The following is a 16,321-nucleotide window of genomic DNA, read 5'->3' as shown; positions in this document are numbered from 1 at the left end:
TGGACTAGTTTTCCTCAAAAGACGCTCCAACGTCGATTCCGGTATGTTTTCACCAAAGACTGTAAATGAGAAGGTTTGACACTGTATTGCAAAACTAAACAATGCGGCATTCACGAGGACAGCTACGTGTTCTCTTCCCATTTGCAACAGACGCATTCGGCTGAAGGTCGCCAGTTAACAGGGTCCCTGGTTGAACCGTAACACCTGCAGTCTCGGCACGTGCGTTTGTTGACAGCAATTATCGCCTTTATGATTGACGTTTTTTCGTTAATATTTTGTGATAAGTAGTGCTCTTTTCAGGGCAGTTACAAATAAACAAAAACGTGCTGTTTTGTTCGGTATTTCGCGCATATTGTCCTGCTGTGGCTTGAGAAACACTCCGCCCCCGTAGAGGGCAGTAGAGGGCGAAAGTCCCAGAAACAAAGCGAGCGTAGTCTGTAGAAGGATGCAGTGTTAGCGAAGCCAACTAAATATATTCAACGTTCATTTATCAGAGTTAAACATGAAATTGGTGAGTTACCCGACTGTTAGCATAATTAAAGTAGCAAATTCAACCCCAGCTGACGGTAAAATTGCGTTACTAAATCATTTAGTATACCTTAAGTTAAAGCTACTCTGTTAGCTTAGCAGCTAACGTCAATATCTCTGTGTGCTCCCGTCTTGTTGACTGTGGCTAACATTAACCAAGCAGCCAACAGCTACGCTATGTACACTATTGAACGTATGCAGTCCATAGTGATAGTAAATTACTGACTCAGCTAGTTGACTTGATGCTGATGAACGGAGGATTTAGTTATTATAATGAATCAACATTACATCTGTGTGTGTGAACTACAGACTCTCCAACGTGACATGTATAAATGTGATGTCCTGTCTACCCTGCCTCTGCTCTGTATCTGTCATATATTGTGTTGTCGGCACCGTAATGTTATGTCCACGTGCGTCTCCAATCGCTCTCCTTCCTTCTCTCAGTATTGTCTGTCTGGTCATCCCACACTGCCTTGCAATGTCCTCAAGTTCAAATCCACCACCATCATGCTGGACTGTGGACTGGACACCACCTCTGTCCTCAACTTCCTGCCCCTTCCTCTGGTGCACAGGTGAGTCAATGGCGTCAGCAGCAGTGGCTTCATTTAGTTACTTCATTCATGTATGGGTGGTAGTCCTGAATTTTAAATTTTTTGTTGTTATTCAGCCCAAGACTCTCCAAGCTACCTAGTTGGGTCTCTAAGGATGGAACAATAAACTTGGAGAAGGTATGACAAGCTGTTTCTGTTGTATTTAAATCACTTAGTATTTAACCTGTAGCTGAACTTCAACTTGTGTTTGATTGTTGCTTTTTGACATTACATGAAGTTGTTTCTGTCTCTACAAAGTGTAAATACATCAGGATGTGTCTGTGATGAAGGGCTACAACAGTAAACAAACCTTTCCTTTCCATCTTTCCAGGAGCTGAAGGAGTGTGCAGGAAGAGTGTTTGTGGACTCACAGCCAGAGTTCTGTCTCCCTGAGGTAGTAAACTCAACACACACACACACACACACACACACACACACACACACACACACACACACACACACACACACACACACACACACACACACACACACACACACACACACACACACACACACACACACACAGAGTATATTTAGTCAATGTCCATTTCTTTTGTATTGCTTCAAATGAATGATTTGGCTGCAGGAAAGTATAATGCAAGCATGCCTAGGACAGACTGTATGACTAGAACAACATACCAGCTCAAACTTTCCATTCACTATTCCTTACTGTGCTTTGCCACAGTTATTAATATTATCATTACTTCTGCAGGCCAGTTATTCAGATTCAAGTTACAATACACACTGTACATAGTATGATAATACATATTTGGTCTAAATAAACTTTCTTTCCCATTTAAATTGGCCACAGAGAGAACTGCTGGATCTATCTACCGTTGACGTCATCCTGGTCTCCAACTACCACTGTATGATGGCCCTGCCTTACATCACTGAACACACAGGCTTCACTGGGACAGTGTATGCCACTGAGCCCACCCTGCAGATTGGCAGGTGAGGAGTAACAAGGGAACGTCACTATATTGTTTTTATGTTCATTCAAAGAGAAAATGATTTCAACTGTTTTTCCTCATTTCAACCATTGTTTGACAAAAATAAATTGGCTGTGGTTTCTCATGTTTAAGAAACGTATATCATTGCTGTTGTTTTCCTCAGGCTGTTGATGGAGGAGCTGGTGAACTTCATGGAGAGAGTTCCTAAAGCCCATTCTGCCACCTGCTGGAAAACCAAGGAAATACAAAGGCAAGAAAACTGTTGAGAAAACTGTTACAAACTGTCGTCTTTTTCTGTGGATAGTTGTAGAAAATATTTATTTGTAAAAAAAATCACATTGGAAAATATTGTTTATCTTAAGATTTAAAAATGTCACATGTCATACTAGCTTAGACCTCTAACGTGTCTGTCTCTTCTATTATCATTACTACATGATGTTAGGATGCTCCCTGGGCCGCTGAAGGATGCAGTAGACGTGTGGGCGTGGAAGCGAAGCTACAGCATGCAGGAGGTCAACTCTGCCCTCAGCAAAGTTCAGCTCGTGGGTTATTCACAGAAAGTGGTAAGAACCTCTTTTCTCCTACACTGTCTGCACAGTACAGATGTAATGCTTAGTACACACCCAACGCTCTAAGATTAAAGGGAAAAGAGTGGATGTTTTCATTTGATCAGAAAGAGTGTTTATGTTTGTCTCATAACCTTCCTCATTGACCTTCCTCACGCTGTAAATACAGGATTGTTAGTATTGTAGCGTGAGCGGGTCCTGCCCAACGGAAAGAAGGGCAGGATCACACCTAACACGGTGGTAACTCCGTCAGTAGTCCGACCTCCGGGGATTAGTGTCCCTCTGTATGAGTCGGAAGTGTACCTTCGGCCTTTTTATCTCACCCCGTAGCTGAGTCGTTAGAATTTCGGAATTATTGTCTTTATGAGTCTTGTTCAGCTACGCCCTAGGCGCTCTCAGTAGGATGTAACCCTAACACCCCGTATGAGTAGTTACGTAGAACGTCTGTACCTTACTATTTTTCTCAAAACAGTTATATAAAACAATTTCAACTCAAGGAAAGTCTATGTGGTGTAAAATATATCAGTCACTGTAAGCTGTCTTCTGATAGCAGAAATGTCTCACAGGGTCTATAAAAGAAGGGCATTCTATTCTCTAAACTGGGAAAAAGCAGCTCTCCTTCTGAGGGTCTTCCAGTCTCCCCAAAGGGTGAAGCCTCCAGTCTCCCCAAAGGGTGAAGCCTCCACTCACCCCAAAGGGTGAAGCCTCCACTCACCCCAAAGGGTGAATCCTCCAGTCTCCCCAAAGGGTGAAGCCTCCAGTCTCCCCAAAGGGTGAAGCCTCCACTCACCCCAAAGGGTGAAGCCTCCAGTCTCCCCAAAGGGTGAAGCCTCCAGTCTCCCCAAAGGGTGAAGCCTCCACTCACCCCAAAGGGTGAAGCCTCCACTCACCCCAAAGGGTGAATCCTCCAGTCTCCCCAAAGGGTGAAGCCTCCAGTCTCCCCAAAGGGTGAAGCCTCCACTCACCCCAAAGGGTGAAGCCTCCAGTCTCCCCAAAGGGTGAAGCCTCCAGTCTCCCCAAAGGGTGAAGCCTCCAGTCTCCCCAAAGGGTGAAGCCTCCACTCACCCCAAAGGGTGAAGCCTCCACTCACCCCAAAGGGTGAAGCCTCCAGTCTCCCCATGACTGGAGGCTTCCAGTCATGAGGCTTCCAGTCATGAGGCTTCCAGTCTCCCCAAAGGGTGAAGCCTCCAGTCTCCATGCTTATCTGAGGTTGGAACCTCCTTCAAAATCATGCGTCACTCACACATCAGTCATCCTGGATGTTTGACCGGGTTGATCCTGTTTGAACAGGATGAATTATATAAGGCTTGAGTGACTTTTTTTTTTTACATAAAAAGTGTAAAGAAGTTATATGTTGTAATGGTTCTACTTTTATGCTTTCATATTTTTCTACAATCTCTTAACAGTATGCTTCCACATACTACTAAGATACCTGTATCTGTCCTCTTTCAGTTTTTCTATATTTTTGTGCTCTCACAGTGACGACTTCTCTCTGTCTCCAGGAGTTGTTTGGAGCGGTCCAGGTCTCCCCCTTAAGCTCTGGTTACTCATTGGGGAGCTCCAACTGGATCATCCAGTCTCACCATGAGAAGGTTTCCTATGTGTCGGGCTCGTCCCTCCTCACCACACATCCACAGGTAGGTCCAACAGACCAGCGGTACACACGAGGCCTGAGAGGAACCTACAATGGTTAAGAATGTGATGCGTCCATCTGTCCCATTCTGGTGAACGTGATATCTCAAGCACGCCGGGAGGTGAAGGGAGGACATTTAGGACAGACTTGAATGCGTTTTGACTAGTTGCCGGAGGCCCCCCCCCCCCCGTGAGCAAATGTTTGAGGCAAAAAGGGGAAAACAAACTCGTTCTTTAATAAAGTCACTTGAACTCATTCTCTTCTGCCAGCCGATGGACCAAAGCTCCCTCAAGAACAGTGATGTTCTGATTCTGACAGGCCTCACCCAGATGCCCACCGCCAACCCAGACGGCATGCTGGGAGAATTCTGCAGCAACCTCGGTAGGTACCGGATGATTTAAATGTATGTTGTATTAACGGTTCTAAATTTAAATGAAATGAGTACATGTAGAATATGTAAGTAAATCACATTTCTGATTCGAATATTAGTGTTTATTATTCATCTCTGCCTGTAGCCATGACGATTCGAGCAGGAGGCAACGTGCTGGTGCCGTGCTACTCGTCGGGGGTGATCTATGACCTGCTGGAGTGTCTGTACCAGTTCATCGACAGCGCCAACCTGGGGACCACGCCCTTCTACTTCATCTCACCCGTCGCCAACAGCTCGCTGGAGTTCTCTCAGATCTTCGCTGAGTGGTGAGGAGCTGTTTGTTAAAACGGTCCCAGAAATCTGTTGTTGTCCAGAACCTGAAGGAAACCAGCCCAGCAATGAAAGAGAAGGAAATGATACAGATATGGTGATGTGTGAAGATAAAACCAACATACAGCAACAGATGTTGTGTATGTCCAAGCTGGCTTCTTGTTTTCTATCAGAATACGTGTAAAAAATCATCCATTCATTTGTCACTGGATGCATTTAGTTTGCTTCAGTTTACTCAGTTGTCATTACAAACAATTCCAGGACCAATAGCAGTACTCTTAAAGTGATACAGATACTGTTAGAGAACTTCATTTGATACAACATGTGAATGGAAGCCTTCAGTTGTGTAAAATGCAACGACCACCGTATTTATTTTCATCAGAGCCCACAGGCGTTCAGTAGATCCACACGTTCCAATGTTTTGGTGGCATCTCAGCTCACTGAACGGCCAACTCCATCATCACCGTGCAGGACTTCCTCATACCACAGACTGCAGTGGTTATAGCTGCTGCAAAGTGGGCCAATCACACGTTACATTAAATCACAGACACTTGCACTAGAGGAGAGCAAAACCATACAAAGAGTCTTTTTTTTTCTTGATCTGGGTACAAATATTGTATCCTTTGACTGGAGAAGGTTCACAGCTACTTTGTACTGGGTTGTTTTTGGTTGATACCATGCAAGATGCATTGCTGCAAACAGCTGTGTTTTCAAAGTCAAAACGAAGTGTGAACCAAGCTTATTAATTGCAGTGCTGATTGGCGGTGGCTGTTGAGAGTTGCGGTTACCTGATACCGCGGTGCTCGTTCTCAGACATCGTTTGATTGTTCTCTGGGATCATTCTGGGATATTCTGAGTTGATTTACGTTTTTCCCCTTTTTTAGGCTCTGCCACAACAAGCAATCAAAGGTGTATCTTCCAGAGCCTCCATTCCCTCATGCAGAGGTGAGTCCTGCTGCTGTGTCTCCGCCCAGTGAAGAACAATGCTGTGTTTCAGAGAAAGAGGATAGATGGAAATGCTGTTTTCTGCCAGCAAATGACAACTGAAGTGACACCGCAAACCAGTAAAAGCTCTGAGAGTTATCATGGTGTTTACATTAGCGAAACTCTTTGAATCTCTCTGGTAAAAGAGGGCACCGTTATTACAATATGCATTTCATTAACTACACATTTGGAATCAGGAATCACTTCAATATTTGTGGTCCAACAAACAACACTTTATGTCCGGGCACTGTCAGTGTATGCAGCAGCAGAAGAGGGTCATTTGGTCTTCAGATGTGTCTGGTCCTCACAGCACAGATGGCCATGGTTCCATTCAAAGTGTTGGCAAAGAAGCTTGCTTCATGTGCTGCTGTCTCACAATACAACTCCTGTGTTTTTGTTTCAGTTGATCCAAACCAACAAGCTGAAGCACTACTCCAGTATTCACGGAGACTTCAGCAGTGAGTTCCGTCAGCCGTGTGTGGTGTTCACCGGTCACCCTTCTCTGCGCTTCGGGGATGTGGTTCACTTCATGGAGCTGTGGGGCAAATCCAGCCTGAACACCATCATCTTTACTGGTAACTACGACTGTATTCACTAGACATGACGTGAATGCTACTCTTGTGGAAGCCTCTGTGAATTCTCTTTCTTCCCACCAGAGCCAGACTTCTCTTACCTGGATGCTTTGGCTCCCTACCAGCCTCTGGCCATGAAGTGTGTTTACTGTCCCATCGACACACGGCTCAACTTCCACCAAGTATCAAAGCTGCTCAAGGAGGTCCAGGTACGGTCAACACTACCGTCATGTAGAGCCTCAACGATGGAATGAATCTGATTCCAGCTGTTTTAATGTGAATACTTTCTCTTTTGAGATATGATGATTGTCCATCTCAGAAATGTCTGCCTCATGTTTTATTACATGCAACAGCAGTAAGAGGAGAACTGTGCAACAGGCAAATAATCATCGAGTCAGCAGAAGTCCTGTGTTTCAGTTGACCCTGTTGTTGTTCTTGTTGGATGTGATATGTAAACCTTTTATATGGAGTTAATGCTTCTATTTGTTTCACATTCTTCAGTTTGTCCCGCATCATATTATACATACATTACATTAAGCTTTAGTGATTATCAAATGAAGCAGAACTCTTCCCTTAAGCAGTTGTACTGCTCTTGGCCTTGAACCTCTGTGAATCGGTGCAGCAGGTTAAAGCTCCGATATACTTGGTGGCTTTCATGAGATTGTTTTATTTAGCCATGCTAGAACTTAGGTTATTGTTAGCATGCTTGCTCAAGTACAACCTCACAGAGCTGCTTGTTCTTCAGTACACAGCATGTGATTGTGTCTCCTGAGGAAGTAGCGATGGAGTTTATTTTATTTATGTCAGCGCAGCAGCCTCCATATTCCCTAAAGAGAGAAACCCCAGAGCTTACGGGAGCTTACACCTGCCCCATGATGGCAGGTGTTAGTGTGAGCAGAGGTAATAAAGATTTCCCTTAATTCCCTGATAGACATGTTCTTCTTTGGTTTGAATCAGTGTGAACTTAGTTAAAACCAGGTGATCAAAAGTAACACCATTGTTTCCTTCCCGTGGTTCTCTCCTCCACTGCCATTGACAAACGACAGCTATGAGAAGTTGAGCTCCCCAGGCAACCTCACGTTAAACCCTCCTGTCTGTGTTAGATAGAAGCGGGCTCAGTCTCAAACATGGCACAGCAAGTGATGTGTGTAAAAGCTGCTTGGATGTCTCCTGTCCTGCAGCCCCTCCATGTGGTGTGTCCAGAGCAGTACACCCAGCCTCCTCTGACCCAGTCCCACCGCTCTGATCTGATGCTGGAGCTGCAGCCCCCTCCGATGCCCTACAGACGCTGCTCTGTGCTCAACCTGCCCTTCAGACGCCGCTATGAACGGGTCTACATCCTGCCTGAGGTCAGAGCAGGAGAGAACCACAGTTAGAACTCTTGTGGGCATGAATATAGTCTACTTTAACCTGTCTGGTTAAAGGGACCTAAATAGACAATGTTGAATACAAGATCAACCTTTGGATACAGGTGGTGATTGCATATTTTGAATTCTCTCATGTGTTGGTAAGAGACGATGACATATGGTGTATCCAGACTAGATTGAGCTACATTACAGAAATATTTCAAATCCTGTCAGCGCACAGGTGGCTAGTTTTCAAGTGTAAAAGTCTGATTCTTCAATTCCTAGCTGGCCAACTCCCTGGTGCCCTCTGAGATTAAACCCGGCGTTTCCCTGGCAACTGTGTCTGCAGTGTTGCACTCCAAGGACAACAAACACACGCTACAAGTGAGTCATGTGAATGTGTGTCACAAAACGGGTCGATTCATGTTTAAATATGGACAACATTGCTTCACAGGAGCAAAAATTGAAGTTTGTTTTCCTCTCCTGTGTTGCCAGTCGGTGCCCAAACCCCCTCCAGCGCCCCCCAGCAAGAAGAGGAAACGGGTCCTGGAGGAGCCTCCAGTCCTGCTGGCCCCCAAACCCCTGCTGAGTGGAGCTGTGCCCCTGGAAGCTTTCCTGGCCACATTGCAAAAGGTGTGAAATCTGCAGACATCTGTGGAAACCTCAGTTTAGTTTTTATAGCAGCCAGCTGTTACATTTTTTTGTCCTGCAAAATATATTGCTGCTCATTGCTGTTTTTAGTATTCCCAAAGGAGATGATTGCAGCCAAGAGTCTCCTCCCATATGACATTAAAGTCTCCTCACGCATAACATTGGGATTGTTGGGATTAACAGTGTTTTTATAGCAGAGGCCATTTAACCCCAGCAGATTCAAATGCATCTATAAATTACCAAGCACTAGTAGGAGCAAGTTCTCCTACTCTTTAGCAGAAAACAACACTTTGTGTGTGTGATACAACTATTACATTGACTCAAAACCTCTTTAAAACCTTTGGGTGACTAAAGGTAATCCCCGGTTCTTTGATAACAGAGTGAGGTGGTTAACTATGGAAGCTCCAATGACAACACATCTGTCAGTGACAGACAGGTAGAACTTTGCTAGGGCCACGCCCCCTCACATCACCACATCTAACTAATGTCTATGCAAGAAAGGAAGTGATGGTGAAACACTTACTTTAAGTAACCCCCTCTGTTTGGGCTCTTACGATAGGAGATATAGACCACTCCAGGACTGCATCCATTTCCCAAAACTCATAAATAGTGTAGAGCCGGTGATTGATTATCACAGGGAGCTTGGCAGGTTTGCAGGTGAGCCCCGAGGCATCCAGCCTGTAAAACCTCACAAAAGTGTGAGGCGTAGCCCAGCTCGCTGCAGCACAGACATCCTGCACTAAAACGTCCATGAAGTGGCCACCGCAGTGACATCACCTCCACGGCCTGGAGGGAGCTCCCCCTGTTGGGACTATGGTGCCATGACATTGTTGTTTGTTTTTGAGGGAGCATTTCACCCTCAGCCTGGCTGCGAATATGCAAACTTTATTTTTGTTTTTTTTAAACTTGTGAGGAGTCTGTCGACTGTGCTAATGTGAGGGGGCGTGGCCCTAGCACAGTTCAACCTGCCACTGACAGACGTGAAGTGATTGGAGCTTCCATAGTGAAACTCTGAAGGATGCTAGAAAGATAAGTTCATTGTGAATTGATCTCCTCCTCCTCCCTGCAGCACGGTATCACAGAGGTCAAAGTGGAGGAGACGGCGGACGGACACATTCTGCACCTGCAGGCAGAGGACACACTGATTCAGCTGGAGGAGGACGGGACGCACATCGTGTGTGACAACAACGAGCCGCTGCGGACCACGCTGAGAGATCTGGTGCTCCGCTTCCTGCAGAAACTCTGACCCTCAGCCTCCTCATGAGTCACTCGGGTTCAGGGTTTCTGCTCTTTGGGACTGTGGATAGAAGAAAGCATAGGAGGACATGGTCTGTCCCCACCTCAGTAACTCAACTGTTACAGTACTTTTACTGTAAATTCCAGTTATTTTGTAAAATAGTATTTTGTATTAAAAGTTTTTTTTCCAAGGGATCACTTTTCCATCACTGCAACTTCTCCATTCAGGAAGCTGTAGTATAGTAAACCACAACAGTGAAGATGCAGAGATAGGTCATGAGCTTGGGTTTCCTCTGGGTAATATCAAAATGTCATTTGCATCAACTTATCCAACATTTAAATGGCATTTGTAATCCCGACATTACATTCAGATCTTGTTTCAGTTTGTGCTCAACTCATCAGCTGTGGTGGTTGCACGTTTCTCTCTACAGCTCTGAATATAAGAAGGTAGGGAGATGTCCGGTGCTTTTAACAAGGAACAAGATGTTCTCAGCGCTACCTGAATGAAATGCTCTGAGGTTTACCTTGTGAAGAGAACCACTCCATCCTGTGCACCTATTGAAACAGCCATGATGGGCCTTTTTCTACAGAGGACATTTTGACATTTCACAGTACGAAAGCACAGGTTCAAACAACAAAATGAAGGATAGCTGGGTTCCATTTCGCTGCTGTTAGACATTTAATAGGGTAACCACTTAATCAGGAAAATAATCACTGGCTGGTCCACCATGAACACAGGTAGGTTTGTCAGATTAGCCTGTTGAAGAAATAAAAAAATGACAAGACAGCGTATTCTGTAGGACGGGTGTCAGCTAAACCACGGGACACGGCGCTGAGCACCCGTATCTGGACAACAGAAACACATTCAGGGAGAGCAGATTGAGTCTAACAGCTGATGGTGCAGACCAACATCAATGTGCCAAAACATCAGCTGTGAAAAAGAACAGTGACTGTGCCGTCTGCTCCAATCCATGATCTGTGCTCCTCTGATCCTAATCACTTTGTTTGGTTACTTCATTGCCTTTATTTTTTATTTGGCCTGGATGCTACATCACACCCAAAACTGAACAAAGAACTTCTGCATGTCGATAGTTATAAAAGAACGACACTGTCTCTTATTTGTGTCAAAATATTTAATTGGCGCAGGGTTTACGTGCAGCTAAAATACATTTAACAATGTGCTTTCAATGTACAATATCTTACAGTGTACTACATGACCATTGCTTTGATAATACAGCTGTGCAGCAGGAGGAACATCTAGGATGGATACATGTCAGGGGTTCTTGGGCTCAGTAAGAAACAAAAAGAACACTTCCCAGTCCTCTGAAGAATAAAAAGCCTCTTTTCCCTCAGTGATAAATGAACAAATACCACAGACTGAAGACAGACACGTCAAACTGTAAATAGAACTACTTCTGTTTGTCCAAATGCGCTGCATGTCAGTCGTTTTCAGGATCAAGAGAAAAGGGTGTTGTGTGTGTTGCGTTTCAGCGGGTGGACACTTTAAAACAGGGGACACATTTGGTCTGTGGTTCCTGGCAGTAAAAACAGAACAGTTCAGTCACAGTGGACGAGATCAGTGAGGTGTGGTCCATGTCTGCTGTCACCTCCGCTACAATGGCTAATGCATATAAGATGGAATTGGCCAGATATCAAACATAATATAATTATAATCCCCAATGTATAAACATCAGCATCGCCCCCTCTTTGTTCTTCCTTCTAGTACACGGTCTGTTCAGGCAGTGCTTTTGGAAGGTTTCCAGTAGGATATAAGAAACTTTATAAAAGATCTAAACTTGGTCTTGCTGCACCCTGAGGCTTACCAGACTGAGGCGTGGCCTAAAGGATGGACAGCAGGGCCTGTAGAGGGCAAGATGATAGGATAGAGGACAACATCCTCATGTGAACTGATTCAAAGCACGTGACCGCCTTTAACAGTGGGGTTATAGTGTGAGGCCTGGGATTCCAACCAACACAGTGCGCTGGTATGGATCTAAAGGCTGTTCAACACTTCTTTAAGGAGATTATTTAGAGCGTGGTGAATCTTGATATGATAGAACTCTAAACCAGGAACTAGAGAGCAAAGACCAAAGGTTTTCCTCCATGTGTTTAATGAGGGACATATTTAAGCTGCTTTACTTAAAAATAAATCAAATGTTTGGGAGGTGAAGGAGGTCGGTCTCAGTGACAAACCCACAGAGAGTTATCACTGGACTCAGACATGGAGATCTTTATAGCATCTTTTAGCCCCTAACTTTACCGTTTATGGTTCCTTTTTGTCTGCAGCCGTCATCAGCAGACAGGCACCGATAAACCCAGTGTATGTGTCCGGCCCAGCACCAAATGGCACATAGACTAGTTAGCAACTAGCTGTTGAACAAAGGGGAGCATTTAGGGCGCTAAGAGCCACATATTATTCTCAGGGGGCCGATAGAGAATGTGAATATTGGATTTCATTGCATGACTCCAAGTGAATGCTTGTTATATCAAAATAGGTCATTGTGGTGTTTGCAACTTGTTGCACCGAAAAGTGTGTTTAAAGAGAGGCTGATGAATGTGGGTAGAGAGTCAGATAAAAGTGATTTGGGATTCCTGTGAAGACACATTCCTCACCTGCCAGCTCCATGATCAGTGCAGCAGGAGCACTCTGAGCCACATGGCTGCCACTGGAACTACTTTCACAGCGGTCTTGCTGCGCCTTATTGGCCAGAGGTGAGTGGTCTTTACCCACGGCTGCCTAGTGTGGGGGATTAAACTTGATAAATGTGTCCTCTGTCTCGTCAGCTCTTCCACGTTCATCCTCTTCCTCTACTTGGACTCCTCCTCCGCCTTCAGCAGCGCGGAGCTGATGCCCAGCTTCTTCAACTCCTCCACCAGATCCCCGTTCTGGTGCATCTGGAGCAGAATGTCACAGCCTCCCACGAACTCGCCGCTGAAGTACACCTGAGGGATCGTGGGCCAGTTGGAGAAGGCCTTGACTCCTGTGGAAGGCAGATAGCGTTGGGTGTCAGAAATAACCCAGAACCAATACTATATCAGGTGTCAGGCTAGAGAGAATCATGTGACAAGCTACTGGAAGTACATTTCACTTCCATGCCATGTTCCAGGGGATTTTATTTCCCAGAAAAAAAGGCCCTTCAGCGACAGTAGTTTGTGTTAAAAACAGAAAACTGGCAGTGAAAGCCATCATACCAGAAACTGTGTTATGGACCCCAATGTTATGAAAGCACAATGTCTAATTTCTGTGTTTCGACAGCAGTTGACAAAAAAAATAATAAAAAAAGCAATTTTACATTGATTAACTGCAAACTTTTCTCTTTTGGTTGGAGCCATACGCCGTATGTTTCTCTGTTTGCGTCTAGTTACACGGTGTTAAGCTGCTACACAAACACAACACAAGAAGCTATTTTAGGCTGTTTATCTCACCTCGTTGTGTTAATGTGTTTATGGTTTTGGTTAAATATTGCCAACAGACTCATCAGTTAGCAATACGAGTGTCAACTTCTTTACACCGAGTTAAGTAAAATATCTAGGTTGAGGTCTTTGAGGTCACACTTCAAACCCCACATCTTGATTGTGGGTGAACTGCTGTCCTGGCTGGGCACTACTCTGCTGTTGCATTATAAGCCTCCATTGACAAATTCCCCTTTAAAGGGCAGAGCTGATGTAACAGAAACAGTTCCTTGTTCCTTAACATATTGTGTGCCGTCATTGTAAAACAGGAGAGGTTAGAGTTCTGGCATGTCTGTATTGATGGTGCACTAAAAAAGGACCACACCCCGTAGTCCTGCTGCAGAGCACTGATAACAACTTAACACTGAACATCTCCAAACCTAGTTAGAGAGGGCCGTTGACAAAAAGCGGACATGTATGGTTGGTTTGAATGTTCCAATCAAATGAAACGTGTAGTTGAATAACAATAACGAATAATAATAAGGAGAGCTGACAGAGACTGATAGATCTACTACAAGCAAACTGTCTTGGAACACTTCCACTGTCAAGCATGAAGAAGTTTAGCGGAAAGTTCGACGTTAGATTGAGAGGTGACAACTTGTTGTTGCCATGTCATGAACCGGTTATCTCAGCTTCACTGACCTTCCCTGAGCTCGGAGTCCTCCAGTACGTTGTACGCAGCATAGTCGTCCACCCCGTGCATCCGGAGGATCTGAACCACGGCATTGCTGAAGCCACACATGGGCTGCGCCGGCGTCCCCTTCATGAACACCACCACTTTGTCCTTCTTCACCATCTCACCAAGGTCTTTTGGGACGTCCGCCGCCGCGCACAGGAACCGGGCCGAGGCGGACCACACGCGTCCGTCGGTGTGTCGGGGCAGATAGACCGCCGCCCCCGTCCGCAGACACTTCGCAGTAGATCTAATTAAACTGTTCATGGTCTTTGGTAATTAATATATTTATATGTTGCGCTACAATGTCGTGGAAAGAGTCTCACCTGCTTTCTGAACAGGCCGTGTAACCAGACAGTCTGACTGACGTGATGTGCGTTGATGACGCTCGCGTGAAGGGGCGGGACGTGAACGCTGATTGGACAGCTGCGCCCAAACAAATTCTAATTGATTTTCCATTGGTACAGCAACGCGTCATTTACATTAGATACACAAGGAATGATTACAAGTTACGATAAATAAAAACAAATTGAAACCACCACAACCATCACACATAGCTTCCATTTTTATATTATTTGGAAAAAGGCAATATTGTAAAAGAGGAAGAAAAAAAGTTAAATAATTATTTCCCGGTAGCAGAAGCCTTCAAGAACTTCCGGGGCGACTCGACCACAGAAGAAGAAGACTGCGGCGTTTAGAAAGATGGCGGCGCACACGCAGAAGAATAACAAGCCGGGAATATCTGGAGGAAAAGAGGCTCAGCCTCTGGTAATCGCCAAAACTCCGGCGGAGGAACAGCGTCTGAAGTTGGAGAGGTTAATGCGGAACCCGGATAAGCCAGCTGCTATCCCAGACCGGCCGAAAGAATGGAACCCGCGCGCTCCGCCGGAGTTCGTCCGAGACGTGATGGGCTCCAGCGCTGGTGCAGGCAGCGGGGAGTTCCATGTCTACCGGCACCTCCGACGCAGAGAGTACCAGAGGCAGGACTTTCTGGACAAGATTGCAGATAAGCAGGACGAGGACCAGGACTATCTGGATAAGGTGGAGCACAACAAACAGGCAGCCGATGACAGAACGGCAAAGCGCAAGAAGAAGCGGGAAAAGCTGAGGCAGAAAAAGGAGATGGCAAAGAAAGCGAAGCTCGAGTCCAAAAACAAGAAAGAAGACGACGCCGACAACAGCTCGGACAGCAGTGACGAAGAAAAGGAGGAAGACGGGGACAGAGAGGCTGACGATGACGCCGAGGCTCCTAGCTTCATCATGGGGAGGAAATGATTCTGACTGCTCGGACCGGGTAACGTGACCGGCGTTAATGCTCCTCGGAAGTGACATTGTGATGATCGATCATGAAGCCACGGGGCTCTGAAAGACTCGAGGCACACGTGGATGTGCTCCCCGTTTTACTATTACACAAACCTGAATGGACTGCTCGGCTTAAGTGTATGATTGCAATCACACAATGTTGGAAAAGAGACACGTTGACACACTTTCGACTTTTCATTATGCTTTCCATCATCTCAAGTGTTTGTTCTTTTTTAGTTCTCATGTTTCAGCTCGCAGGTCAGGTGGGCTGTCGTCTTCTGGGGACCAGACACGATTGCATTGTTGAGTTGTAGGGAATCCTAAGCATTTGAATGGGATGTTTTAATAAAAATACCAGTATACATGGACATGTCATGTGGTTTATTCTCATTTAGATTGCTGAATTCTCTTTGGTGGGGTCACTGTTGGACATAGTGATGCAACGCATGAGTAACCACTAAGGTAATATTCAATATGCCGGTGAGTGCATGTGTGCACCATCACCTATGTTTTCGTGGTATCAGTCTTTGCAGCCTTGTGAAGCTGCTCCTTGCATGGACCATTGCTTGTGGGCACAACAAGGTGGCAGAAAGTAACTCAAAGAATGAAAAGGCGTGACTTCTGGAGGCTCAGGAGATTCACGTGCGATGTTCCTTGGACAGACTCCTGCTTTCCACGGCGGTGGTGGTCTCGCTCTGTGGCCATCACCTTTCTTAAAGCAGGTAGAGTAAAGCCTGACGGCTCGATATTGTTTGGAACAGGGGGAGCTCTACCTGTCGAGCACTGTCGACTGTCACAATAACCGGTTTAACAATCAAGGAGCATGCTGCTTCAACAACTATCAATTTAAATAAAAATCACACAAACCTGTTACGTTTACAGTCATGTAAACTATTCTGATATATTAAACCCCTTTATTGAACGGGACGATTTACAGAACAAACGTTAGTCTTAGTTCATGTGCTGTTATTCCATGTTGGTTTGACTTTTGACTTTCTTCAATGTGCATCTTCACATTTTGGCTCTGTTGAAATGAATTCAGCTTGTGCTGATATGATTTATACATGAGAAGTTTCTCATGAGGGATTCTGCTCTCTGATGGAAGATTTCACTCATTAAACATGCATTGAAGTTCCC

At 45.3% G+C, this 16,321-nt stretch overlaps 3 protein-coding genes across 3 annotated transcripts; 2 read left to right on the top strand and 1 right to left on the bottom strand.

Annotated features, from left to right (window-relative positions):
* The first annotated feature begins 428 nt into the window (after positions 1 to 428).
* On the top strand, positions 429 to 9,951 carry ints9 (integrator complex subunit 9). The gene is made up of 17 exons (XM_079179846.1): positions 429 to 511; positions 973 to 1,100; positions 1,196 to 1,256; positions 1,450 to 1,512; positions 1,930 to 2,069; positions 2,232 to 2,318; positions 2,511 to 2,631; positions 4,137 to 4,271; positions 4,537 to 4,648; positions 4,783 to 4,963; positions 5,852 to 5,912; positions 6,355 to 6,526; positions 6,608 to 6,732; positions 7,705 to 7,872; positions 8,155 to 8,253; positions 8,365 to 8,502; positions 9,590 to 9,951. The coding sequence occupies exons 1-17, from the start codon at positions 503 to 505 to the stop codon at positions 9,764 to 9,766; spliced, it is 1,977 nt and encodes a 658-aa protein (XP_079035972.1). The 5' UTR covers positions 429 to 502; the 3' UTR covers positions 9,767 to 9,951.
* A 928-nt stretch (positions 9,952 to 10,879) lies between these two features.
* glrx5 (glutaredoxin 5 homolog) lies at positions 10,880 to 14,245 on the bottom strand. The gene is made up of 2 exons (XM_079180405.1): positions 13,852 to 14,245; positions 10,880 to 12,737 (listed from the first exon to the last, which is right to left on the bottom strand). Exons 1-2 carry the CDS (start codon positions 14,147 to 14,149, stop codon positions 12,565 to 12,567), a joined length of 471 nt encoding a protein of 156 aa, XP_079036531.1. The 5' UTR covers positions 14,150 to 14,245; the 3' UTR covers positions 10,880 to 12,564.
* Positions 14,246 to 14,461: 216 nt separating this feature from the next.
* Positions 14,462 to 15,541, top strand: prkrip1 (PRKR interacting protein 1). The gene has a single exon (XM_079180196.1). The coding sequence runs from the start codon at positions 14,585 to 14,587 to the stop codon at positions 15,155 to 15,157; it is 573 nt and encodes a 190-aa protein (XP_079036322.1). The 5' UTR covers positions 14,462 to 14,584; the 3' UTR covers positions 15,158 to 15,541.
* Positions 15,542 to 16,321: the final 780 nt, after the last annotated feature.

Source organism: Pholis gunnellus, assembly GCF_910591455.1.
Source record: "Pholis gunnellus genome assembly, chromosome: 19".
NCBI classification, from domain to species: Eukaryota; Metazoa; Chordata; class Actinopteri; order Perciformes; family Pholidae; genus Pholis; species Pholis gunnellus.
Note: the sequence above shows the minus strand (reverse complement) of the source record. Positions and strands in the feature narration are given on the sequence as shown.